This window comes from Periophthalmus magnuspinnatus, chromosome 21, assembly GCF_009829125.3.
Source record: "Periophthalmus magnuspinnatus isolate fPerMag1 chromosome 21, fPerMag1.2.pri, whole genome shotgun sequence".
NCBI classification, from domain to species: domain Eukaryota; kingdom Metazoa; phylum Chordata; class Actinopteri; order Gobiiformes; family Gobiidae; genus Periophthalmus; species Periophthalmus magnuspinnatus.
Genome location: NC_047146.1, coordinates 25,166,337 through 25,194,336, shown reverse-complemented (window position 1 = coordinate 25,194,336; position 28,000 = coordinate 25,166,337). Strand labels below are relative to the sequence as shown.

At 39.0% G+C, this 28,000-nt stretch overlaps 3 protein-coding genes and 1 pseudogene across 5 annotated transcripts in view; all 4 read right to left on the bottom strand.

Moving 5' to 3' along the window:
• Positions 1-248, bottom strand: part of LOC117389406 (UDP-glucuronosyltransferase-like) — a 136,056-nt gene extending 135,808 nt beyond the window's left edge. Inside the window, exon 1 of the mRNA XM_055230879.1 lies at positions 244-248. The gene's annotated coding sequence lies outside the window, so the exon portion shown is untranslated. The remainder of the gene's footprint in view (positions 1-243) is intronic.
• On the bottom strand, positions 45-21,853 carry LOC117389298 (histamine N-methyltransferase-like). Of its 3 annotated transcripts, none has more exons than XM_055230881.1 (7): positions 21,841-21,853; positions 4,561-4,701; positions 4,159-4,211; positions 3,373-3,480; positions 1,977-2,107; positions 1,791-1,884; positions 45-439 (listed from the first exon to the last, which is right to left on the bottom strand). In XM_055230881.1, exons 2-7 carry the CDS (start codon positions 4,695-4,697, stop codon positions 78-80), a joined length of 885 nt encoding a protein of 294 aa, XP_055086856.1. In that variant the 5' UTR covers positions 4,698-4,701; positions 21,841-21,853; the 3' UTR covers positions 45-77. The 3 variants fall into 3 exon arrangements, with proteins under 3 accessions (XP_055086856.1, XP_033842841.1, XP_033842840.1); XM_033986950.2 differs by lacking the exon at positions 21,841-21,853 and adding an exon at positions 12,620-12,674; XM_033986949.2 differs by lacking the exon at positions 21,841-21,853 and adding an exon at positions 9,811-9,876.
• Positions 9,820-22,477, bottom strand: LOC117388951 (histamine N-methyltransferase-like; annotated as a pseudogene).
• Positions 22,478-22,508: 31 nt separating this feature from the next.
• Positions 22,509-28,000, bottom strand: part of thsd7ba (thrombospondin, type I, domain containing 7Ba) — a 273,568-nt gene continuing 268,076 nt past the window's right edge. Inside the window, exons 26-29 of the mRNA XM_055230668.1 lie at positions 27,635-27,717; positions 25,806-26,001; positions 24,501-24,588; positions 22,509-24,322 (exon numbers count right to left, since the gene is read on the bottom strand). Coding sequence (XP_055086643.1) covers positions 24,244-24,322; positions 24,501-24,588; positions 25,806-26,001; positions 27,635-27,717 — 446 coding nt within the window. The 3' untranslated portion in view covers positions 22,509-24,243. The remainder of the gene's footprint in view (positions 24,323-24,500; positions 24,589-25,805; positions 26,002-27,634; positions 27,718-28,000) is intronic.

The window sequence follows — 28,000 nt, the reverse complement described above, 5'->3', positions numbered from 1 at the left end:
AAGATCAAGCTCATCTTACATTTATGTCATGTTTTACAAACCCAATTTAGTGCCACAAAGCCTTCACTAAGGCCTTTTTAACTGAGTGCATCTAGAACTATGACTCCAAGGTTATTATTGAACAGTACTTTCCCCTCTTTCTCTACACTGCACTGGGGGTCTCGCAGCAGCCTCATCACCCCCTGTCTGAGCTCAGGCGAGGCTGTTTTACTGAAGTCCAGGACCTCAGTCAGAAAGTCCAACATCAGCTCTCCAGTCTCGTCTCCTTCAGTGAAACATTCAGTGATGTCCATGTGAGACTGCAGCTCGTAGCTCTTATAGGGGACTCTGCGCATGTCCAGCAGGCTCTTGATGTCTGCAGTGGTCACACATTGACTGATCTCAGTGTTGCACAGTTGACTGCGGAAGGTTTCCCATAGCTTCCCCCAGCCACTGTCACCTGAAAAACATACATTTGTCCAACAGTGCTTTTACAGAGTCACAATTTTTACTTAAACCTGGCTGTGTTTGAGAGATCAAAACTGCTTCTCCAATAAATGTGGTTCATGGTTTGGCCGGGGGTGCAACTTATACAGAGATGCGACTTATATGTGAAATTATTAAAACATATAATTTCACATCTTCGTTATTGTCATACTGACAACTGTGCGAGGGCTCTCTAAGCTTGTCTACAAGTAACAGCCACACGGAAGCAGAAGAAGCGTTTTATCTACTTCCTGAGTTTACGGAGTTCAGAAGCGACACCGAGGATGAAGAATTCAATAGATTTAGTGGCTTGGAGTGAGATCAAGGGTAAACTTGTTAGCTTGTTTTTTTATGCTTTAGTTATCTGATTAACTGTTAATATCTTATGTTAACATACCATACACGTATTCAGTTTGTTGTCTATGCTTCATGTAGATGAATAAATAGGTATTATGTAACGGTTGACTATACAATTGACTATACAAATGTTACAATTCACTTGTTTGACCAATAGATTTTGCTGTGGTGTTTGTAATACCTGTAAGAAAATTTACTTAACTAGTTTTCTTTTATACATTTCATATTTAATTTCCCCCTTTTTTCATTTGGAACAATATTGTAAATGTTTAGTTTATCATAAGTCTAGTTTAAGGTCGCAAGGTTTTTTACCCTAATGTGAAGTCTTATCCGACAGAGGACTATTTAAGAAACAATTGATTACTAGCAGGCCAAAGTGGTATGTATATTTTTACATGCGTTCATATGCAGTTTTGTGTGTATATGTAATATGAGCCGCAGCTTATATTATATTTATGTGTTTGCTAGTTCTACGGTGTGAACTATGATGAAGTTTGACCACAAGAAACATCAGTGAAAAGAACTCTCATGTCTCTCATGTATGTGGACAAATACCTTGTGACATATGTTATGTTAGCATAATTATCTGATTAACTGTTGATATCTTACGTTAACATACCAGACACATATTCAGTTTGTTTTCTATGTGTTACATTAGAGTGCTGTACTGCTATTCAGCCTGTTGTTGTCTATTTTATTGTTATTATTATAACTTGCCTTTAAAGATAAAATGCCTGTTCTTGGTCTCGGATTTTGTAAAATACATTTCCCCAAAAAGTGCGACTTATAGTCCAATGCAACTTATATATGTTTTTTCTTCATTATTATGCATTTTTGCTGGTGCAACTTATATTCCGAAGCGATGTATAGTCTGGAAAATACGGTAAATCATGTTAAGACAAAACCTGGGTTCTCCCTCAATGAAGGCTGTTGGCTCACTGAAATAAGGCATGAGTGTGTCCATTTACCTGACACTAAAAGAATCAAGAGCTTTCCATTCTTGTCGAGGAGGCTTTGAAAGAAGCTGATGGTGGCTCCAGGATCTTGGACATAGTACAGCATCTGTGGATTGAGCAGATAACAAGCTGGTGACTGGTGTACTCAGAATAAATCTAATAGAATCTATTGTAGATGTGTCAGAAATGCACACAGACCTGAATCATGTGGATGAAGTCAGCCTTCTTGGTGACATTTTTCTGTCTCCTCTGTTCCTCAAACTCAGAGGCTGTCATCTTGTTCCAGGTAAACTTGATATAGTCTAAATCCGGCTTCTGGCCGACCATCACTGTATCAAATAAACAGAGAGAATATGATAATACTGACATTTTTCTATATTGTCATTTAGATTCATTTTATTATATTTAATCATTTAAACCCATAGACCCCTAAACATAATAACAATCCTTACAAGTTCTACCAGCTACAACAGTGCTGGCTGGTTGGAGAACTGCTTTGCTCAGGCAGTATACCGCCATTAGCTTTGATTATGGCACGCATTCACTGTGGCATTGTTTCGATAAGCTTCTGCAATGTTACAAGATTTATTTTCATCCACTGTTGCATTAATTTTTCACCAAGATCTTGCATTGAAGGCTGTGCAAAGCCTTCCCCAGCACATCCCAAAGATTCTCAATGGGGTTAAGGTTTGGAGGTAAGGTTTTAGTGTGAAAATGATGTCTCATCCTCCTAAAACCACTCTTTCACAATTTGAGCCCGATTAATCCTGGCATTGTCATCTTGGAATATGCCCGTGCCAACAGGGAAGAAAAAATGCATTGGAATAACCTGGTTATTCAGTATATTCAGGTAGTCAGCTGAACTCATTCTTTGAGCACATACTGTTGTTGAACCTAGATCTGACCAACTGGAGGAGGCTCGTACCTATTTTCTTCATTAAATCCAGGTGGCAACTTTTTTTTTTGGCCAGGCAGTGTAAACATTTTGCACCACATTTTAAATTACATTATAATTAAAACAATTAATTGCATAAATTCTCAGTTATTAGTTCAGCTAATTTAATTTAATTCAAGCACAGTTCCCAATATCCACTGTTTCATTTCACAATGAGTGAATGTACAGACAAATATGCATGACTTGTAGCACTGAAGGTGCACGGACTCGAGCTGCTGTGAGTGGGAGCTGCAGAGTGAGGAGGTGCCACGCAGCTTTGGGTCAAACAGCATTTTCAGTGAAGGATTCACATCTGTGGAACTCTTTGCCTCTGGAGTTCAAGTCACAGACGGATATTAGACTTTTCTCCACAAAAGTAAAAAAGTAGCTTAAAGAAAATCAGAAATGTGAACACTAAAACTGGATATAGTAGAGACAAGTGGGACCAATGCTTTTAATGTTCTTGTTTTGTTTTTTGTCCTGTATCTGTGTGTTATTTGTATTGTTTTCTGTCCTTTAAAAGCCTAACCAGGGACGGGGTCTGCAAATTAGCCTGTGGCTACAAGCCTTATGTCCATGGACATCGGTGACCTATATGTATCAATGTACTGTCCCTTTCAAATAAATAAATAAATGAAAATGTGTCACTGAAGCATGTACCTCTGTAGTTATGGAGCTGCTGGCTGCTGGGCTCCACTACCTCGTTATCCACCAGCACCCCTGGGTGCTTCAGACGCAGCTGAGAGATCATCTCCAGGTCAATCTTACCTACATCACAGGAACATGATTATTACATAGTATAGAGACCAGTGCCATCACTTTTGACACACAACCCTCCGCTTGTCTGTACATGTCAAAATGTAACGTGACACATCATTCATTCTCTGATGTTGGCTCTAACATTCCTGTTCCTGTTAATTTTAAACAGTTTGAGGTCCAAAGTTATTCCTCACTTACTTATGCACTTATGCCTTAAGCATTCTGAACAATTATTCACCGTGATCAGTTCATAAGCTCCTTTCACAACTCTCAGACCAGAGCAGAGTTTTGTCGTATCAGTAAAGCTAACAACAACAAGCAGGCTAACACACACAGCATGCAGATAGCATGCAGCTGACATATTTTGACCTCAAGAGCTGCTTATGCAGTACAGTACAAATTTTGCTCAAATATATGTGGAAAAAATCAGGTACAGGGCCTTTAATGTTCTGAATGTATCGTGACTTCTTTCAGGGTGAAGTGACTCCAGTGTTACCAGTGGATGGTGTCACTATAATCTTGGGAAATGACAAGTAGTATGATGACAATGAAGTGCAGCTCCCTGATGTGGTAAAAAAGTGCTTGTGCAGTTACTCAGTCATGCCTCCTGGATGACCCCTGGATTAGAGCATGAGTGGCCACCTTGGCTGTCTGCTTACTGACTCATATATTATTCCAAGTTCTTACCTGCCCCACTCCCAACACCAATGACATTTAGCTGTGACTTCCCATTGCCAACACTGAGAAGAGACAACAAATCATGCATTTTGACATTTTTGGCATTTTCTATTGTATTGTAAAGATGAAGACATGAATAGAGATTTTATAACTTAGAACTTGCCTAAAACATTTATATGTAAAATTATAATAAATATTTACCACAGGTACTATCCATCCCAAATGAGGTAAAAAAAAAAAATCTGTCATATGCACTTTAAATACTGTCTTTTATAGGATTAAACTTTATATTACCAGTCCAAAATAAGAAAAAAAAAAAAAAAAAAATGCCTCTTTGGTGTTAACTTTTTGATAATGTTTTTCTATGTTTGCCTGTGTGTTACATTTGCAAAACTCAGTACAGTACATTACCTGGCCAGTATGTCGGGCAGTGTGTTGTGGATGAAGTCTCTCATGGCTTGATGTTCAGAGGAACGCTCCAAAAACAGCTCAAATGATTTTTGGTATCGGTCATCATCATGGACCAGGCACTTCAATGGAGAAGACATTGTACTGTTGACAAAAAAATAAATAAATACATTTTACAAACAGCACACACAGTTATATCTGCCGTCTAGGGCGATGCGGTATATGATGATGAAGTAGGACAGGATAAAATTTCTTTTTCAACTTTGCACTATTTATTCACACTAGGACCTAAATGAACTCTTCAATCTCACAAGGCCAACAGAAAGAAAATAAGTGATTGTGTGTGATTACTCTCACTGGGATATTTCCATTTACAGTTGAGTAAATGTAAAAGAAACATGTTTTGCCCTATTATAATATGACTGCACCACCAGTGGATGATTTTGTACAATATGCGAAGTCTTGTCAATTTTCTTTGCCAGAGCCGCCAGGTAACGAGCACAACCAGGTTGAGTTTGTTCATGGAGATCCAACTTACAAGAGTAGTGTTTCAGCACTCTTCTGCTCTGATGATGCTTTTGATAACGAACAACTTGGACAAATGATTGTTTCTCTGTCACATCCAGATGGAACGGAATGTCATAGTTCGGAGCACATAGGCTGCATGCTTCACAAATAGCTTGTTTTGTCTTGATGAATGCTTCTTCGGCCTCCATCGTCCAGTACAACTCAGCTGAGGGGTTGTGCATGCCATGGGGCTTAATGAGTTCTTGAAGGGGCATTGTGAGTTCTGTATAGCCAGGAACATATTCCCGAGAGTAATTGCAGAGTCCCAGGAAACTGAGCATTTGACGTACCATAGTTGGTTTTGGAGTGCTCAAGAAGGCGTCCTTGTTGTTGTCAGACACTCCTTGGGTACCGTTTGACACTTCTCGTCCAAGGAAATGCACAGTTTGTCTTGCAACTTGTATCTTTTGCTTTTTAACCTTGTACCCCTTCTTCGACAGATGTGTGAGTAATTGTACTGTTGCTTCTAGGACTTCTTTTACCGTCCTTCCAGCGATGAGGATGTCATCCACATAAGTGATCAGAGTGCATGTCTCTGGGAACTTCAAATCTGCCAGGTCTTGTCTTAGGAAGTGGCTGAAAAACCCGGGACTAAAAGAGGCCTCCAAATTGATTGTGAAGAATGCATTTGCCAAGTCCAACACAGTATAATATTTATACTCTGGCGACAGATTATTCAAGGCGATGTAAGGGTCCGGCACTGGATATGATTCTCCTGCTGTGACCTCGTTGATTGGATGAAAGTCTTGAACCATTCTCCAGTTTTGTAAGTCCGATTTCTTTACTGGAAAGAGAGGTGTGTTATATTCTGATTCTGTTTCATATATCACTCCTGATTCCAGTAATCCATTGATAGTTTCTTGAATCCCCACTGCTTGGTCTTCTTTGAGTGGATATTGGGGATGGTATATCGGCTTGGTTGTGGTAAGATGCACTTTAACAGTATGTTTCGTCTGTCCTACATTGTTTGGGTGCATCATCCATATTTGTGGTGGTACTTGTGCAAGATACATTTCCGTATCTGGATGATTCTCAAACGTCCGTAGTCTGGTTTGCTTAGATGTTCTTGTGTTGTCTTCAGAGCCTTGAGGTGGCACAATTCTGAATATTTTGTGTTGCGGGTTGTAAAAAACACCTTCAATTTCAGTGGCTTCATACTGAAGACTTGAAGCCAGCTTGACCATTGGACCAAGTTGTCTTGGTGAATGATGCTTCGTTATGGCCAGCGATACATGAGGTGTGTTTTCTTCACTTCCCATGAAATACGGTTTCAGTTCTTCTGGGAGGGAGACAGCGAGGGCCATTCCTTGAGGACCCAAATAGTAGTGAGTGAGTAGTTCACTCGAAAAGTTTGTCCATCCACCTTTTGCCATAATTCGTTATACGCGTCGTCATCAAGTGTGGAGTAATATAGAGTGACATGCAAGGGGTCAAAAGGTTCACTGAGTGGATATAGTGACTTTGCCCATGTCTTGTAGTTTTGTCATAATGCTGATGCAGTATTTCCTTTTTCTGGATCTGTGAGTATTTCTGTCCAATAGATTGTGACTTGTGACTTTGAGTCTTGGGCGGTATCTGGAGAAAGGTACAGGATCTCTGTGGTTTTACATGTAGTCACATTTCTCAGCATCTTCAGCATGTCACAGCGGTTGAGTATTTTATGACCTTCAGGGCAAAACAACACTGACAATGATAATTTGCACATCAAGTCTCTTCCACATATGGAGACACTGCAGTCAGGCAAGTATAAAAATTCATATTTCACTGTCTGTTCATTCATTGTTACTGCCAATGGTTCAGTAAAGGTTTTTACTTCTGGTTCTCCCACACAGCCGGTTATGAACATAGTCTTCGATGAGAGTGGAAATTTTGGTCGTATGCAGGATACTATAGCCCCTGAATCCACCAAAAATTTAATATTCTGTCCATTTATCTTTAAGACCACCATTGGTTTGCTCTTCCATGGTTTTAGCAAATGGTCTGGCTGCAGGCCCCTTCAGTAGTCATAGTGTTCATCCAAGGATCCATGAACATCTATTGCTCCTTGGTTGTAAGTCCCGACGTTCATGAGTCTTCCATTTGCAGCTGGGGGCATTGGAACAACTGCTTGTTGTGGCATTCTGACCTGTGCATGATATGTTGGCATCATTGGTGGCATGCATTGTTGTTGGTTGTAATTCTGTGTTGGTTGCATGTATGGTTGAAAATTATTTGGCTCTTGTCTTTGTCTCTGAAATGTTAAGGGACAATCTTTTCTCCAGTTGTCCCACTCCTTGACACTGGAAACATTGATCGTTTTGATTTGACTTGTTTATGTAGTTTGGCCTTCTGTTTCTGCCGGGGTTCCTAAAACCTTCTTGATTCCTTGATTGGGGGCCGTTGTAGATCACCATTGGCACATTCGGTGTTGGCATAGGTTGACCTGATTGGACGTTGGGTGGCATTGCTGTCGCTTGTGGTTGTTGAGCATTCATCATCATTTTAATTGCATTGTTAGTTCTTTCGTGACAGATAGCATGTCTTCCTCAGGAGGGTCTGACTGCACACTCATCACTTTTATGTTCTTGTCTTTCTTCTTCTCTTTAGCTTCAGCTTGGTATTTCTGCAATTGCAACTTCACAGCTGCCAGTTCCAACTCTTTTTTCTGTTCTTCAGACTCGTTCTTGTCCTTCTGCCATTTGTTTATTTGATGGTTGCAATGTGCATCAAATTCTTCTTCAGCTTTACTGTACAGTCTCAATACATTTTTCAAGGCTTCTTGAACTAGGTTCGGCATACCATTTACCAGTACAGACCTAAACATGACTGCCATGCCAGTTCCTGGCTCGATTAGTTCTCCAGTGACATCATGATATCGGTTCGTGGCTCATTGTTTGTAGCCGTGATAATCTTCATTGTCTCTCATTTGCATAGACAATAACTCTTCTGTGACAATGTATGGGTATCTTGTCCTGAGTTCTTCTTCTAGCACGTGTCAGAAGATATGGATGGTATGGTTGTTCTGTAGCCGTGTTTCCATTCTTCTTTCCATGGCTTTTCCGATGTTTTCAGCGACCGTTTCATCAGCGGCTTTGATTAGGGCAGCTTGCATGTCTCCCCAACATAGTTTATCTCCAGCCGTTTGTTTCAGCAGAGCTCTCATCCATGGTACACCTCCCTTAGTCAGCCTTGGTAGAGTGAACATTAGAGCACTCCAGTCTTTTAGTGAGAATGGTTGGTAGATGACTTGTAGTCCATCCGTTCTTATTGGAAAGACAGATGCAGATTGCCTTTGTGGTGTATGATTGATAATTCCATTGATGTATGCTTCTTTATATCGAGTCTCTTCAACAATTCCACTGAATATTCCATCAACCGAAAAGGACTCATCATTTTGTTTCATTGAGACTTCAGCCATAGCATCTCTTCAGCCATAGCTTCATCTTTTTCAGTTGTTGACAGCAAACTTCCGCTTGTCTCCATTGTTTTCTCTTGGTCAAGCACCATTTCTTGTCTTCTCATGTGTCTTGTATCATTACTTTGTTTCAGCTTTTTCTCAGTTTCTACAATATGAGTCAGTGCAGTTACTTGGTTTTGGACAGAGTCTATTTTTTCTTCCAGTGCTCTCGAGCATGCTCCAACTGACGTTAATGCCAACTCTCCTCCAACTACTTTGTGAGTTATTTTCGGAGTCAAACATGTAGTTAGATCTGGTGTCATCATGGAAGCAGAAGACTTTCTCAGTTCTGGATCTTTGTTGATAGTTGCTGAACATGGCGGGGGTAGAGCAGTTTTTCTTGACATCTCAGCACTGTATTGCTTGTTATGTGGAGGTGGGCTTGTTGGATATCGTAACATGTGATCAAAGCATGGGACATCATCATCTGTATTGTCTTCATCCCAACTTTGTGACCTTTGTGACTTTTGCTTTTTCTTTGATAATTTACTGCTTGTCATTTCTTCTTCTTCATCAGAGTCTCGGGGTCCTTCCCAGGAACTTCTGTTTTTAGAGCGTGTGCCGTAATTATGTGATGTTTTATATTCCTCGAGAGTTGGATATACGCCCACAGCAGGTTCTTTCGAATTTTGTTTCAGAAGTTCTCCCTTCAAGATCACTTCCTTCTCCTTTGGCTTGAGAACTAGAATGGAAGACAATTCTCTTATTTCTTTAATTTCCTTCATCTCCTTTGCCCATTGGTGCATTTTCTTTGCCATTCTCATTTCATTCCCGTACTTTTGTATTTTTACTTGGCGTCCCAACTCATTCTTATGTTTTTGTATCTTCAATTGATTCATCTTTCTTATTACAGCACTTCCTGTAGGCTCCAATTGACACTGTTTAATTTTCTCCTTGTAGTAGTTTTTGATGTTCTTCCATTGCTCTTCTGTAGGGGCAGTGGCATCCTTTCCACCATGGATCATTCCTTTTTTGACATATTTCTTAACTATGTCTTGGATGAAGGACTGGTTTTCTTGAGCCTTCTTCGGGTCTGCTTCCTCCTGAAGTGCTTTGCCATTCCAAAATTCTACCAATTGGTTCAGCGTGACAAATTGAGACATTGTGGTATATTCTGTGTTTTGTTAAGTTACCCTCTCAGTAGCTGTATTATAATTTAGATACTGTTTTAATTTGTATTCAAAGTGTCAAGTTTATGATTTTTGTAGAATGAGTCACTTTTGTGAACAGTTTTGTCTTTTGCTATCTACCTGTAGGCTCTAAGGGGTTTTGATCTCGAAGGGGTTATCTTCGTTCCCACTTCCTGTCTTTGATTTCTAAAAAAGAAAGAACTTAACTTAGATAGAGTTCAAAATCCATCTAGGAATCAGCATTACTTCATTATAGTCCTTAATTAAGATTGTTTATTCTATTTGTTATTATTATTATTTTTAATAATCTTATTTTTCTTAATTTTATTTATTATTATAAATTTAACAAGCTTAATATTTTCTTAACAACAGTTTTATTCCACATTTATTAAGTAATTATCTTTGTCTTCTATTAACATCTAATGATCTGAATAGTTTTATAAATTCTCGTTTATTTAGATAATTTATTTATATGAATAACTCTTTATAAGAACTATACCCCATCTGGCCATAACAAGATACAGTTACTAATAAATGCCATCCAATTTTATCTTAATTTAATCATTTGAACTATCTTCTCTATTTTGTGTTTCAACATCCCAGCTTGAGCTAGAAGCCGAAACAGGAGGATTTAAGGTCATGACCTTAGTGTTCTCTGTCAATCGCAAACACAACAATATAGCCATGACCAATACGCAACCTAAAGTTAAAAAGATAGCAATAAATGCAGTCATTACGTAAATAACACTTCCCTTCAGGACCATTTTTAATGCATCATACTCTTCTTTAGATTTTTTTGCAGTTTAGCAACATTTGATGAGTTTGACGGACACATGTTTTTGGTTACATTTCTAGCTTCGTCAATAATCGCATTCACCATTTCATTCTTTAATTTCTTAGTCATAGTCTCTAGGTAGGTTTCTTGTGGGTATTTTGGTTCGGACACTGCTCCTATAGTAAACGTAACCTTTTCCATAAGAGCATTAAATTTATTTTTTATCAATTGAACGTCAGACTATTTTCACTGGCATTTTGGTATGTCCTGAGGTGCCTGTTATTTGCAAACGTTGTATTAGCATCTGTCATTGTAATGTTTTCACAAGCATTTCCCATATTATTGATCTCTTCGTTCCCGTGAGGGAATGAAATGCAAATGCAGCCAATATTAGACCATATGGGCCTGTTATACCAGGTGCACTGCAATTTTATTTCAGTAAGATTCTCTTTTTGTTTCGGGAGCTCATTCATTGAATCACATACTTTTGAATACATGCCAAGCAGGGGTGAATAGGTTGCAATTTCTTGCTTGCTTTTAGTTGAATCTGTTACACTAATCCCATCTATTAATGCTTCTGGGTTACAGGGCTTGTATATGATGCCAATCTGAAGTATTGACCCTTGATTAATTTTACAATGACAAGTTAATTCATGTCCATCCTGAGTGTAACTCATTTGGACAGGTTCATTTCCTTGAGATGTTATCAAGTTAATAAAAATTGTTGCTAGCATTACATATAGTTTTTTTGGGTACCACATTTTTATATTAAAATTGATTAGAAGTTTTGTTTTATTTTTAGTGTAAAGTCTAACCAATAAGTATATTTTTTTATAAAACCCGCTTTTTTCTCTCTCGTGCAAAGTCATAAACACGGAAACGATTGACTTTGTTTTTAATCACACTTTATCTGATCAAAGTCTAAACATACTTTCCCACCATGACCTGGGGGTCTCCAGTCTATAGTCTGCACACATGTTTCTGTAGATTATGTCCACCCCTTGGTTATGCCGCTCCATGTATGCTTTCCCTGCCAGCATCTTACACCCTGCTGTTACGTGCTGGATTGTCTCTGGGGCTTCTTTGCACAGCCTACACCTTGGGTCTTGTCTGGTGAGGTAGATCTGGGCCTCTATTGCTCTAGTGTCAGTTGGGCACATTAACGCGTTTTATCCTAACTGCGATTGATTATTTTGTTGCACGTTAACGCAGGTCACGTGCACGTGTATAAGTAAAATCAAACAAACAAAACAAAAACAAAAAAATGAAATAAAATGAATGCATCAAAGAGCCCCGCTCAGTCTGTGAGCCGCACACACTCACACAAAGAAGGGGTTTGTCCTCTCTGTGTGTAATGGACAAGAGAAAGAAAGCCCTGCTGTACAGAGAGCGCAACAGGACAGAGACGAGTCCAAGCACCGTCTTTTTTTGGTTTTTGGTGCTATGGTACTAAATTGTAACTTTTTTAATGTTTCAAACAACAAATGAATAAAACTATGAATGAATACCATCATCTCTCACTGTAAAATAAATAAAGTATAAGTTGGTCTTCTATTTAGTTACAGTATTCCTTATAAAAACACAACATGACGCAAGAGAGAGGAGAGCTGAGCAAGCGCAGCTGCAGTGCATGAAGGAGAGACTTGATCTGACTCTGTGCTGCAGAAAAAATAGACCTTATCTTTGATAAGTGCAAAAGTTCAATTGTTTGAAAATAGGCTCATAACATGGTACGCTGCGGTTAAGCTAGTACAGTAAGTGCAGGCAAGTGCTACCCACAGTACAATCAGATGAAACGTGACTGGTTGTGAGTAGACAGGACCTAGCTATAGCGTATTCAGTGCTGCAAAATTGTGTTCACTTAATCCCAAAACGAGTACTATACGCTCAGACAGTCTACACGTCCGACGAGCGCAGCTCTGCCTCCTCTCTCACTACCAGACACGAGGCTTTCTCACTAAATCTGACCTACTGGGATTGCATCGCGTACAAAAGGCACTAGCAAAGCGAGAACCAATAAAAAGAGAAAATCTGTGTTCGAGCATCGCCAGTGACATGTGCACTGGTGCTTTACGCTGCAGCCGTCTATCGCATTTCTCGTTTCAATGGCAAGGAAGAGCAATCAGATGACACCATAACGCGGAGGTTACTTACTGTACGTGCAGCTGCTGTGTGAATGCGCACAACAGGGAAGCGGAACCAACTGGGGCGAACCCTCCCTCTGCTGTAGGGCAAAGGTAATGATTGTGCTGTTACAGTTTTTATCAGTTGCTTTGGCATATTTGTCTAATAACAACTAAAGTTTTTAAAGCTATATGAATTTCCATCCATTCATCCATTTTCTTCCGCTTATCCGGGCCGGGTCGCGGGGGCAGCAGTCTAAGCAGGGACTCCCAGACTTCCCGCACCCCGGACACGTCCTCCAGCTCCTCCGGTGGGACCCCAAGGCGTTCCCAGGCCAGCCGAGACACATAGTCCCTCCAGCGTGTCCTGGGTCTTCCCCGGGGCCTCTTCCCGGTGGGACATGCCCGGAACACCTCCTTAGGGAGGCGTCCAGGAGGATATGAATTTCTCAAAATAAAATAAAATTTCTAAAAAATAAAGAGCAAAAACTATGAAATAGTGTAATCTACTAAAAATCCTGGTATTTCTCAGAATACATTTGTTTAAAATGACCATAACATGTTTAACCATTTTCCCCCAGTTCATTTTGGGTTTTTTTGTTTTGTTTTTTGTTTTTTTACATATACTTTACTAAGGTACACCTAGCACTCACATTGTGCTGTTACTTATTCTCACCATGCTACAGGAAGAATATATTTTGATATCTGGTACTTCACAGTTGTAGTGGTATTACACATAAAAAAGTGCCATTACATTACATGAGTCACCTTAGTAAAGCCTGGCATTAGACTTATGAATCACCAGGGAGACAAAAAGGTGGAGCCAACAGATTAAGTTATTGGCTCTTTGCACAACACTGCTTTCCGACCTTAACACAAATGTATCCTCCAGTGAAGTATACGTTTTATCGTTTTGTTTTTTATCTTTAAATATAGATTTTGTGCACGACTCAGAGAATACCCCATAGTGATCATTCCCAAACACTTTGAGCCAGCCAGTACAGAGTCGTATTGTATTGTGTTGGTCAGCCTCATCACCCCCTGTCTGAGCTCAGGCGAGGCTGTTTTACTGAAGTCCAGGACCTCAGTGAGAAAGTCCAACATCAGCCCTCCGGTTTCGTCTCCTTCAGTGAAACATTCAGTGATGTCCATGTGAGACTGCAGCTCGTAGCTCTTATAGGGGACTCTGCGCATGTCCAGCAGGCTCTTGATGTCTGCAGTGGTCAGACATTGACTAATCTCAGTATTGCACAGTTGACTACGAAAGGTTTTCCCCAAGTTCACCCAGCCACTGTCACCTGTACTTAAAAAAGATAAGGAAACTTTTTGTCCAACAATGTTGGAGTAAAAAATCAAGTCTAGGCCCAATCTTGTTTCGTTTGCTTCCAGGTACTTGCCTCATTGAAGAAACTATTTCTTACTTTGTTAGCCCACCATAGATCTCCTGTCTGGCAGCTGTTCTTTAAATGGGACAACATTGTTAGACTTAAGACATTTCGTTGCTCATCCAAGCCACTTCTTCAGTTCTGGTCAGATTACTTGTGGACACTGCCTTATATCTATCTGAAGGGAGGAGCTAGCTACACTGAAACTAACACACCTACAGTGGCTTGCAAAAGTATTCATCCCCCTGGACCTTTTAAAAAATTTTGTCAAGTCACAACCACAAATTTAAATAGTTTTAATTTGCATTTTATGTGAATAAGTAACACAAAATGGCACATAAGTGTGAAATAGGAAAAAAAAGATACATCATTTCGAGATAAAAAAAAAAAAAATTAAAAAAAATTAAATAATAATAATTAATTAATTAAAAATAAAAAAAATAAATTCAAAACTGAAAAGTGCAGCATGCAAAAGTATTCAGCCCCCCTAAATCAATACTTTGCTTAATTACAGCTGAAAGTCTTTTGGGGTATATCTCCACCAGCTTTGCACACCTATAGACTGACATTTTTGCCCATTCTTCCTGGCAAAACAGTTCAAGCTCTGTCAGATTTAATGGAGACCACTTGTGAACTGCAGTTTTCAGATCTTGCCACAGATTCACAATTGGATTTAGGTCCGGCCATTTTAACACATAAATATGTTTTGCGTTAAATCATTCCGTTGTCGCTTTGGCTTTAGGTTTAGGATCGTTGTTCTGCTGGAAGGTGAACCTCCGCCACAGTCTCAAGTTGTTTGCAGACTCCAACAGGTTTTCTTCCAAGATTGCCCTGTATTTAGCTCCATCCATCTTCCCATCAACTCTGACCAGCTTCTCTGTTCCAGCTGAAGAAAAGCACCCCCACAGCATGATGCTGCCACCACCGTGTTAGACTGTGGAGATGGTGTGTTCAGAGTGATGTGTAGTGTTACTTTTCCTCCACACACAGAGTTTTGCTTTTAGGCCAAAAACTTTGATTTTGGTCTCATTATACCAGAGCATCTTCTGCCACATGTTTGCTTTGTCCTCCAAATGACTTCTAGGGAACGAGACTTCTTATGGATGATTTTCAACAATAGCTTTCTTCTTGCCATTCATCCATAAAGACCAGATTTGTGTAGTGCACGACTAATAGTTAATTAATAGTCACCATGGGCCTCCTGGCTGCATCTCTGATGAGTGCTCTTCTTGTTCGTTCTGTAAGTTTTGGTGGACAGCCATGTCTGTCTCTTTATTTAAAAAAAATTGGAAATCTTGAAAAATATTTCCTTCCACTTCACACTTGTGTGCCATTTTGTGTTGCTCATTCACATAAAATGCTAAGACATTTTTTTTTAAATGTTTGGTTGTAACATGGCAATATGTGAAAAAGTTCGAGGGGGATGAATACTTTTGCAAGCCACTGTATTTGTTTACAGTTTCTGTTTGCTAGCTAGGTCTATTGAACTGCACTAAGTGTGAACTCTGCCAGAGTCATATTTTGGATTTATAACTCAATCCTCAGACCTAAATCAAAACAAGGAAAATGATAGTGGTAGCCAGCATGCTAATAGTTGGGGGCCTGACCCATTCTGCAAAATATGACAGGCACAGTTGACACTTAGTGTAGTTCAATAGACCTAGCCAACAAATAAACAAACAAATAAGTGTGTTAGTTTCAGTGTAGTTGGCTCATCTCTTCAGATATAAGACAGTGTTCACCAGTAATCTGAGCAGAACTGAATAACCTGCTTGAATAAACTTTTGTCCAGTTCACAGAATTATTATTTTTTTTTACTATGGATAATATCAGGATGACTGAGGGATTACTCCGGCAGGAATTCTGCAGAATTTGTTAATCCAAAGTGAGAGAATTTAGTTTTTGTTCAAAATGTTGGGTGACCAATGAGCTCAATGAATGTGTCACTGAAATACACAAATCTGATTGCACGACTGTGTTTGAGTCTGGCTTGATAAAGGAGACAGCAGTGACCCGGCTGATATAGAAGAGACTATAATTCTATATAATTCTGGACAGGCAACATTCACACTGAATCAGATCTTGTAAAAATGCCGCTAAAAGAATCATCAGCTTTCGATTCTTGTTGAAGAGGCTCTGAAAGAAACTGATGGTGGCTCCAGGATTTTGGACATAGTACAGCACCTGTGGATTGAGCTGATAATGAGCTGGTGACTGGTGTACTCAGAGTAAGTCTAATTATGTCCAACTGTTAATAGAATCTACTGGACCAGCTCTATACTCTCCATCGGGTCCTCGAGGGCTCATGGGAGTATGCCCAACCAGTCCACATGTGTTTTGTGGATCTGGAGAAGGCATTCGACCGTGTCCCTCGTGGTGTCCTTTGGGGGGTGCTCTGGGAGTATGGGGTCCGGGGCTCTTTGCTAAGGGCTGTCCGGTCCCTGTATGACCGGAGCAGGAGCTGTGTTCGCATTGCCGGCAGTAAGTCAGACCTGTTCCCAGTGCATGTTGGACTCCGCCAGGGCTGCCCTTTGTCACCGGTTCTGTTCATTATATTTATGGACAGAATTTCTAGGCGCAGCCAGGGGCCGGAGGGGGCCTGGTTTGGGAACCACAGGATTTCATCTCTGCTGTTTGCAGATGATGTTGTCCTGATGGCTTCTTCAAGCCAGGACCTGCAGCAGGCACTGGGGCGGTTTGCAGCCGAGTGTGAAGCGGCTGGGATGAGAATCAGCTCCTCCAAATCCGAGGCCATGGTTCTCGACCGGAAAAAGGTGGTTTGCTCTCTCCGGGTGGGTGGTGAGTCTCTGCCCCAAGTGGAGGAGTTCAAGTATCTCGGGGTCTTGTTCACGAGTGAGGGAAGGATGGAGCGTGAGATTGACAGGCGGATCGGTGCAGCGTCTGCAGTGATGCGGTCGCTGTATCGGTCCGTTGTGGCAAAGAAGGAGCTGAGCCGGAAGGCGAAGCTCTCGATTTACCGGTCAATCTACGTTCCTACCCTCACCTATGGTCATGAGCTTTGGGTAATGACCGAAAGGACAAGATCGCGGATACAAGCGGCTGAAATGGGCTTCCTCCGCAGAGTGGCCGGGTGCACCCTTAGGGATAGGGTGAGGAGCTCGGTCACACGGGAGGAGCTCGGAGTAGAGCCGCTGCTCCTACACGTTGAGAGGAACCAGCTGAGGTGGCTCGGGCATCTGCTCAGGATGCCTCCTGGACGCCTCCCTAGGGAGGTGTTCTGGGCATGTCCCACCGGGAGGAGGCCCCGGGGAAGACCCAGGACATGCTGGAGGGACTATGTCTCTCGGCTGGCCTGGGAACGCCTTGGGGTCCCACCGGAGGAGCTGGAGGACGTGTCCGGGGTGAGGGAAGTCTGGGAGTCCCTGCTTAGACTGCTGCCCCCGCGACCCGGCCCCGGATAAGCGGAAGAAAATGGATGGATGGATGGATGGATGGTTAATAGAATCTGTTGTAGATGTGTCAGAGATGCACACATACCTGGACCATGTGGATGAAGTCAGCCACACATTGGCTTTTGTCTTTGTAAATAAAAAGGAAATATGAGTAGGTTGATAATTATAGCTATAATATAAAATTCACCATAATTTAATTTAAAGTACAGTTCAGTCCATTTAATTAAAGTACACTTCCCAATAGCTCAATATAATGAATATACAAACCAAATATAGTTACTCATGTGCCACTAAAGCTTGCAGCTTGCCTGTGTAGTTATGGAACTGCTCGCTGTTGGGCTCCACTACCTCATTATCCACCAGCACCCCTAGGTGCTTCAGACACAGCTGAGAGATCATCTCCAGGTCAATCTCACCTATATCACAGGGAAGTGATGATTAGGCCTGTCACGATAACAAATTTTGAAGTGAGAATATCATTGAAGTAAATATAGACAATAAACAATATAACAATAATGATATTGAAATCAAACCATAAAACACAATTATCCCCCAAAAAGTATTCTAAATGTACACTATTACAATAAGTGAATACAGTAATTACCGTGACAGGCCTGGTTACTGATTACACAGTGTAGAGACCAATGTCATGACTTATAATGCACAACCCTCCTCTTGTCTATGGAGATATGGAGCTAAACAGAAAATGCAGCCTGTCACTCCCGTAATGCTTTTCTTTTTGAAGCAATAGGAAAAAAAAAACAGGGTACTTCTTTTGACAAGTCATTTTCTTCTTGGTTTTGTTGAAAGAAAACTGTGAACACAAAGTAAACCAGACAGCAGAACTTGGTGACAGATGCAGAATCTCTCTTATCACATTGAACAACACCTTTAGGAGAGTTTTGACTTTATTTAATGGGTTTTATAGTCCATTAGAGAACATGCTAGATTGCTGCTATAAAGAGGAATGACTTTGACTGAAACGAAGGATAACATCACTCATGGGTGAGAGGCGGATTATTCAAGAAGGAAACTCTGCATCTACTTTCTCTATATGCAGTATAGAGACTGCTGCTTGGGTCACATTAAATAGCTGAGTTCAGGTGCATTAACGTACTAGCCTGCTACTGAAATGAAATATTATATAAAGAAGACACTTACACGCATACACTTTGAACAGTCTGGGTAAACAGGCTATACAGTCTGTTTATTCTGTTATTTAATTACCACATTATCACAGATCGTTAGGGCATGAGTGTTCACCTTAGCGGTCTGCAGCAGAGCACTTGACTAAATTAACAGACCTGTACTGCAAAAGTTCACAAGACAAAGTGCTCCAAGTTCTTACCTGCCCCACTCCCAACTCTAATGACATTTAGCTGTGACTTCCCGTTGCCAACACTGAGAAGAGACAATAATTATAAATCATATCAGCCTTTGCATGGGGAAGATAAGGTTGAGAATATGTGACATGATGTGAGGTTTGTGAACGAGTCGGCTCTTGAACGGTTCCTTAATGTGAATGGTTGGAACGGATCTCTTTTGGCATCATGATAATAGTCAGTTTTTGAAAATAATATTATTGTTGCTGATCAATTTTTAATTCAGATTATGCATAATTTGAAAGGGTAAACACACACACTATCAGTTTAAACCATTTAAAACAAATATTAGTCTTGATAATTTCTCTGTGTGGTTGGTTTATTGTTAAAATGAGTGCTCACACTGGCTTCTGTCATATGAATAAATATAAAAAAAGAGTCAGTCTTTTGAACTGCTCTTTGAAATGATCTGATCCAAAAGATTTGGATCCCATAAAAGTGCTGCTATAATTTATCTATATTATGTGTGATTTAAAAGGCCTGTACCTGATTTTAATGTGTTCTTATCTAGGAATATGACCTTTAGGTTAGTGATGTGACGTTCATGAACAAGTCGGCTCTTTTGAACAGTTCCTTAACGTGAATGGCAAGAACCGGATCTCATTTTTTAAAAGAACCAAATCTTTTTTCTTTCTAATTTGTGTGCATTTTTATACTGATTAACGCTGAACCACCACAATAATCAGCACAGAAGCAGAGCAGGCGACATGAGTGAGTGCTTTATATGCATCAAAGCATAATAACAGTAGATTTTTAAAAGATTATTTTTGTAATGCAGTGTTTTATTTACTTAGATTATTTATAATTTCAAAGGGTAAACACGCTCCCACTCTTAGTTTGAACCATTTTAAACACATATCTTTGGTCGTCTCTCAGTAGTTTATAATAACTTTTCACATTGGCTTCTGTCATATAAATACATAGTAAAAGAGACAGTCTTTTTAATGGCTCTTTGTAATGAACTGATCTAAAAGATTTGGATCCCCTAAAAGAGCTGTAAGTCTCATCACTGCTTTACATCATGCACTGAATGGTAAAAACTGCTAAATAAGACTAAGACTAAAATATAATCTTTTAATTTTACATAGCTTTTTCATGGGTAATAACTAATACAAAAGCTAATGACAGAAACACAATTTTTCATCCAATCAGACACATTGTTAAGAAGAATCAAGGGAAACAACTGCATTACACAGTCCCTGACAGTTGTTTCTGTGTGTATCACAGTGGTCAGAAAGCACTAAGTAGGCAGAGCTAAAGGTTCAAACTGAAACTTGTTCCTGACTTAAAGTCTGAACCCATGGGAAGGGTAAAGAATACTTGTTTACCCAGGGCCCAGTGCAGAAAAGGAGCCCTTGTACAGTCTGTAACCCCTGTGAGTATAGCACATTACCTGGCCAGTATGTCGGGCAGAGCATTGTGGATGAAGTCTCTCATGGACTGATGTTCAGTGGAGCTGTCCAAAAACAGCTGGAAGGCTTTTTGGTATTGGTCATGATCATGGAGAAGTCATTTTGCACTGTGTGACAGCAAAAATACAGTTACACCCTTTGCCAAAGTTCAGTTATATTGACTGTACTTGCAAGTATGTTATGATGGATATGATTTACTTTGAGAAGTATGGGTTTGTTATAAGAACGTACAGGTAACTATAATCCTCAGAATCAAATGCTTCACTGGTTGATTTGAACAGATTATACCCAATACTGTAAGCATTCACTATTAAAATGCAATGCTTAAAACAAAAGTGCCATAAGCTAATGACACTTATGAGTTTAGCATTTTGTGCATTATTTTTCTCCTCCAACTTTTTCACTTAACCAGTTCTTTAGATTACGTACTTTGATTGCTCATTTTGTTTGCACAGGTTGGTTTTATAGTTTGTTTTGCTTATTTATGATTTCCTTTATAGCTACTATGCCCAAGTTAGTACTTTTGGTTTGTTTGTAGTGTAATGTCCCCCTCTTGTGCTCAGTTTGAGTTAGTTCCCGTGTGTGCGCATAGCTGACATTTGTCAAACATACTCTAGGTCTATATACCCATAGTATAGATTCATACCCTGGACTATTTGAGCCACTCTCCTCGGGCGAGTTTTTTCCCCTCTGCTGTTGGACTCATGAACTCATAATGACTATCACCTGTTTTTTCTGTTCACACTGTAGCCTAAATTGTATTTAACATCTGTCTTATATTCTTATATTTATATTCAAAGTATGTTTTTAGCAAGCATACTTACAATGACAATAAACATTGTTCTATTTCTGATTTCTGAACACTGATTGTTGTAGTATTGTACTCACTGACTGACACACATGCACTCATTCACCCAGCTGCACCTTTTTTATGGTCAGTTATAGATATTGACCCTTACTCTACTGTAGTAGTAAAAGTTTATTATATTGTAAGTGCCCTCTGATTACCCTGTGTGTGTTACATTAGCCAACAAATGTATGTAAAGAGATGAGAGCAGACTATGTTGCTTTAGTAACACTGGTGTGCCTGCACATTGTAAAGACCAATTTTATGAAATCAAGCTTTTTATAATTTTTGTTTTGAAGATTCATTGTTTGTTTTGTGTTTTGTGTTTTTTTTTGTTTTTTTTTGTTTTTTTTGTAATTTGTAATTTGTATTATGTGAATGTGTTATTATTGAAGCATACTACATAATAGGTGGTGGTAACACCCCTAGTGTTGCACTGGGTTTCTATGACATAGGAATATGATGCAAAATAAATAAATAAATAAATAAATAAATAAATAAAAATAAGTGAAAGAAAGTCATAATTCAGATAATAGACTGAAAGCACATTTTGAGCATAAAAGGTTGAAGTAATCTGAACTCACTTACCACACTTTAATAAATTCTAGTATTTAACAGTTACAATTGTTTTTGTGGCACAAATCACCTAATTCAATAGGAAGTCTGGAAGATGACTTTGTGCTTTTTGGCTGCATACATCATTGATTGGGCGAGGATGGAGCCCATGACACCCACAGATGCAGCCGGAACTGTATTTTTTAACAGACAGAAAACTTAATTTGGCTAAAAAATAACTTAATCAGTTTTACTTACTGTACGTGCAGCTGCTGTTTATGTGCTCAGGGAAGTAGAACCAGAAGTAGAAAACCCTCCCACCACCTAAGGCCAATGTGACTAGAATTATGCTTGTGCTTTATCATGCTTAATAGCAATTGTATAGCAGCAGTAGCAATATTAACTGTAGTACAAAAAAAATAAAAAAAATAAAAATAAAAAAATGTTATGGTCATAATAGCAGAATAATCATACAATACACATAAAGAATGCAATCATAAGGAAATACTTTACTTTTTCAAGGCTGAAAGTTGTTTTCTCTCTCTCTCTCTCTCTCTCTCTCTCTTAGTGTTAGGATACTGTATGTCTATATATAACATTTCTAGTGGAGGGTCTGCCTGATCTGCAAGGAGATAATATTGCATTGCCTGGAATTTTCCACAGTATGGCATTAAACTTCAAAATCTCAGGACAGGCATATAAACTCGCAGTAAGAGTAGATATTTTTCACACTTGTGATTGAATAAATGCTACCGATATGTTTGATTTAATTTACTTATAAACTGTTAAAATATTACTAGAAATAAAATATGATTAACATTCCAGGCAAAGCAATAACATCGGCAAGGAGACAAGCATTTGCAGGACCACTTACCATGGCTGTTACATAGTGCATTTTGGTTAGAGTACTCTGCCTCAAATAACTATGCCAAAACTGAAATGTTTTATTTCCACAGCATCCAACAATTTATTTGCATTTGTCTCGCTGTCCATGTACACACATTAGTAACACGATTCACATGATTCTGTAAACAATGAGAGAACAGATTGTTGGCTTTTAGGATCTGCTCCAATAGAAACCCAGTATTTAGTATTTGGAGTTGGACTGGTAATTTTATTATAATTCTCCACCATACAATCACTCCCCAAATGGACAAGATTTGAAATAAAACAAATCATAAACTGCAAGGTCACTTAAGGGCATGTTCTGCTAAAACTTGCATGCCTACATACAAGGAGCTGACAGCATACAGTTGTTATGGAATGTAACAACTCTATTTGTACTAGTATAATGACTTAATGAAAATATACATTCAGATGCGTCAAACTCACACAACAAAAAACATCACACCTCCTGTTAACACAGGGTTAAATGAAAATTGTGCTATAACCAAAACAGTCCCGGGAGTCATGCCTCCACTGGATCACGGAGTACTTTATTGTATCTGAAACATGTTTGAGTGATTTATTGGCATGGTAAGATGTTGTGTTTTTTGCATGAAGTTCAGGCAGTAGATTCTTATGTAGAATCAAATAAATACATAAATAAATAAATACTTATAACATTTTAGCTTTATGTGCTCTATGATATTTGGTATTTGCTGTCATTGTGCTTTCAGGCCTGTGAAATAAAAAAAAAGGAATGGGTATGCTTTGAAGCACTTGACCCGTGTTGGGATCTGGAATAATATTTTTTGATGGTTCTCAAACCTCAAAACCTCTCACCACAGGAAATATTTTGGTACCTTCCAAGGCTTATGAGAAAGAAATTCAATAAAAGTGACCACCTTAAGACGTCCCCGTCCCATCACTGTTACCCATGGCACAGACCCACTGATCTAGATGGAACCAAACAATAAACCAAATGTGCTCTCTTTGTGTGACTAAATACTGAATTGATAAACTCTTGTGTAAGAAAACTCTGTCTTGCTGGTATTTATGTCAAATGATCAATGATACACTTGTCAAACTATGTTTTGTCAATGGGGTAAATTATAACTGCTTTGCTATCCTGTATATTTAACTCAATGCAAACTCATAATCAGCAGGTTTCCACACTTGCAAAACTTATGGCATAATCAGTGTCAACACAATCTGACAGCAACAAGTCATCATAAATTACAATTAAAACACTACAAAAGTCATTGAGAGAAAAGAGGAGCAGCACTAATGTAGTGCATATGGCATAATTCAAAAAAGGCGGTTTGCATTCTCTCGGTCAAATGTCCAACACTGATGAGACAGTCCAGTCAAGTGCACTGATCCACCTGTAGAGGTCACTGTTCACTCCTGGAGTCTTCTTTATCTTCTCTACGGAGAGTTCAGAGGACAAAGTGTTTATAGATCTTTTTTTTATGGATCAACGCCAAGGCTTTTGACATTTTAGATCCAAACATTAGTTTCAATGTTGCAACCAGTCACAATAGAAAAAAAACTATAGTTCAAAATTTCAAAATGTCTACATTAGAATCCTGTCAGCATGAAAAGCAGCTACAGATATAATTCTGCAAAACTTTTCCCCAGCTGTGATACACTGTTGAATTATCAGTTCCCTATTTTTGTAGTTCAAATGGCAATACAGCACAGCAGAGCCTCCTCAAGGGGGCGCTGTAGTATGTAGTAGACCATACTCTCCTGAAAGCACTTCTGTATGAGGTACGTTCACATGTCCATATCTCCATCATAGGCCAGACTCAGTGGTTTCTGGGGGGCAGCTGTTTTTGAGGAGTGCGACGGCTTGCTGAAAGTGATACAAAAGGATTTTAATTTAAAAAAAAGAAATACATGGATAGTAATGAGGGTTTGAATTGGTAGCATAATGGTACTGCCTAAAATATGTAACTTTCAAAATAAATTGAGCAGCAAAAGAAATACAATAGAACAAAACTTTAGAATGTACTATTTATGAATTAACATACCAGAGCAGGAAGGATAACGCAATAATGAAGAGTATTAGAATAAATCCGACAGCAATCACAGCATAAACCCAGATCTTCACTCTGCCATCTGCACAGAGAACACATTTAAATGAGTGTGTATACACTGAACATTCAGAACAGTGGGGATGGGCATCCCATAGTCAAACAGATTATTGTTTTCTTATCTTTATAACTAAGTTTATATTTTTACCATGGACGATATTTGTCAGTAATGACACTGGCATTGTTTAGTGTAGACAGGTATAACAAGGCCTTTTGCTCATAGTCCACCATGGCTAGTACTTCTCAAATGCTACTTGCCAATGTATTGAGTTTATGAAACGTCTCCATCCTGATCATCATAAAAAAATCTTTGAACTTCACAAAATATATTACATCAGTTTAATTAGCTAATTTATAAAACAGCCAAAATGCAAATCTACCAGCATACAATCCTACTGTATACCTATTATTCATTATCCTACAGCTGGATCAGAAGTCGGAGCAAGTAATGATTGATTTATGATAATTTACACTTGCAAGATTCTGGTTAGCTCATATTTAAATGCAACACGATTACAGGCTTAGTCAGTAATGCCTTGTTTAAAATGTACATTGCATATGAATGTCACTGTAGCTTATATTGTTTCATTGTATTGGTTTTTCATTTTGCTCTTTATAATCAGATCCAAATTGTTACACAAATGAGACTCTGTATTACAGGTCACTGAGCCCTTGAGGAAAATATGATATATATTTAAACTGGTCAGTGATCACCGCGTTTAAGGCACTCAAAGCACTTTACATCAAGGAACCACTCACCTATTCACACACACATTCATACACAGACAATGGGGCTGAGGTCGGTTAAGTGTCTTGCCCAAGGACACAACAACAGCATTCATCTGTGGGAGCCTTTTTATTTTTTTATTTTTTTATGTTGAGAGCAGGATTCAGATCAGTGGACAAACACTTTACCAACTGAGTTACTGAATTTTATTTCTTTTTTACAGTCAACAACTATATTTTTGTGTTTTACTCTGAAAATATATTGCAAATAACTTGGCATTAAGACCATTTTTAAAACTATGGGGGTTATATACATTTTGCACTTCCACCGTCCCATTTTTTTGTTTATTAGCAGTCCACACAAGCAGTCCATATGCTGATGTATTGGCTCCTCTGATACCAGCAGAAACCAGACTTCAGTGCACCACCTTAACCAAAATAAGTTACGCCTACTCTATGTGGTCTCCAAAGTGAGGTTCAACACTCACTCTGAGGAGGTCATTTCCATTTCAGTACCTGGCCCGACTGGTCGCAGTGTCCACTCGCTGAAGACATCCTGCGCTTGGGCCGGACCTGGTTTGTATCTCCCTGAATTGGTCTTCACGTCTGCCTTCTTGTAGCTGTCCACCCCCGGAGTCCTGGTGCAATAGTCCAGGAAGCCGTGCGAGCTCATGACTTCAGTGTAACCTCTCTCACACCCACACACCCCGCTCTGCAAGAGAACAGCAGGGAAAAGACACAGGGAGATGTCAGAACAGAAAAAAGGACCATTCATTGATTTCCTATTGCTGTGAAGAGGTTCCAACTGCAGCGTCCCTCTCCAGGCTACACCCATGCAGTCTATCTTTGGAGGGATTGATTTATCTGAACGAGTGGCATATTTATAGTGGAGTAAAAGGTGTTCTGAAAGAAAAAAAGACATGGAATGCATTTTACTTGACATCTGACATGATAAAATAGTGGTTATTCATGGCCAAACAATATTTAGTCTGAAGACGCCTACAGCCTGATTCTGGGGTGAGCTGATTTATTGGAAGTGTAAAGAAAAAGATGTTGAAGATGTTTTAAAAGAAAGACTTGACACTTGTTAAGACTGACATTTGGCATGATGCTATCATTAAATTCTTAAATGGTGATTAAATGATAGTACTTCATAGGTGAACAATATTTGGAGTAAGGATTTTATAAATGGTATGATGTACAATAGCTTTTCCTACGTTGTATCAACGTGTGCTCTGCGTTAATACTAATTAATAAAATTAATGTTGGATACCCTCCATTTATCTGGACTATAATAGCATGGAAAAATAGAAATTACATAACACTGTTCCATAATACTGTGTTACTTAAGGAGGTACAGTATCGCAAAATGTATCTCTTCTATAGTAGCCTAATGTAAAACCACTGTGCATTCATTTTCCAGAGGGAGGGCAAGGCACATCGACAATGGCCCAAGGTAAGAGCTGTAACATTTATAGTGTTAATTCGATAGAGAAGAAATACAATTATTCAGAGTGACAGATTGTTCTGTTGTGATATCTTCACACTTGACATCACTGAACTTGGCCTTTTTTGTCACATGATTCTGTTTATCTTTTGGCATATTCCACAATAGAAAACAATGTAGTCAGCATTTGTTCCTTTTCATATTTTTGTACTTTCTTAAAATATCCATCCACCTATCCATTTTCTTCTGCTTATCCGAATTAAAAGAAAACAAAACCTAACTCAGTGCCTGTGTATTACATTGGTGTACCTAGCGATTGTTTATCTTAGCTATTTCCATTGTTTAAACTGTGCTACTTAATTAGTGTTCACAACTATTGCACCTTAAAACTCAAATTAATTTTTTTTAACAGACTGTTTAAATAGCGTGTATGGTTAATATCTTGTGTGTGTGCGCTGTTGATCTCTTGACCATATCACCGGTTTGAAATATGAATGGATGGTTATGTAGTTAAATTGCAGTTAAATAAACATACTACTACTAATGATAATAATAATGTATAAAATTGTAATGTATAGAAATTTACTAATTATAGAGTAAAATACATCTATGCGTTTTATGTCCATGCAGTTTAGATTTCTAGTTGCAGTTATACCAAACGTCCTCTAAGGGGCAGTAATACTTTAAGAACAAGAACATGACCCCCTCACTCCCACACACTCCTCTCAAATTTCTGAATGGCACTGAGCTCACATCCATGGATATGAAATCTATACACTTTACTGGTTTCATCATCATCATCATCATCATCATCATCATCATCATCATCATCATCATAATAATAATAATTTGTTTATTTACAAAGGAGTTACCGTTATTTGACAGAGACCAAACTTACCGGAGTGCAGTGAGAAAACGGTTTGGTGCATGGAGGATGGCAGTGTCTTATAGTGGTGGGTTTCTTCTGCTGGTAACATCCCCCTGAGCAGAGACACATCTTAGCTCTTGTGTTTTTAATCACTGATAACCAAATGAATGCACTGTCACACCTGATGAATGGCCCCAGTTAAACCTATCACATACCTCGATCAATTTGTTGACATTTTAGTTCCAACGTGGAAAATTACATGTCAAAATATCAAAGAATAATGCCTAAGGTTGTGCCTATGGGTTTTGTACTTAGACAAGATCACATTGCAGCTAGTACCTTACCTAATTTTCACTTTCCTATGAAACTATTTGTTGCGGTTGCCTATGCTTGCTA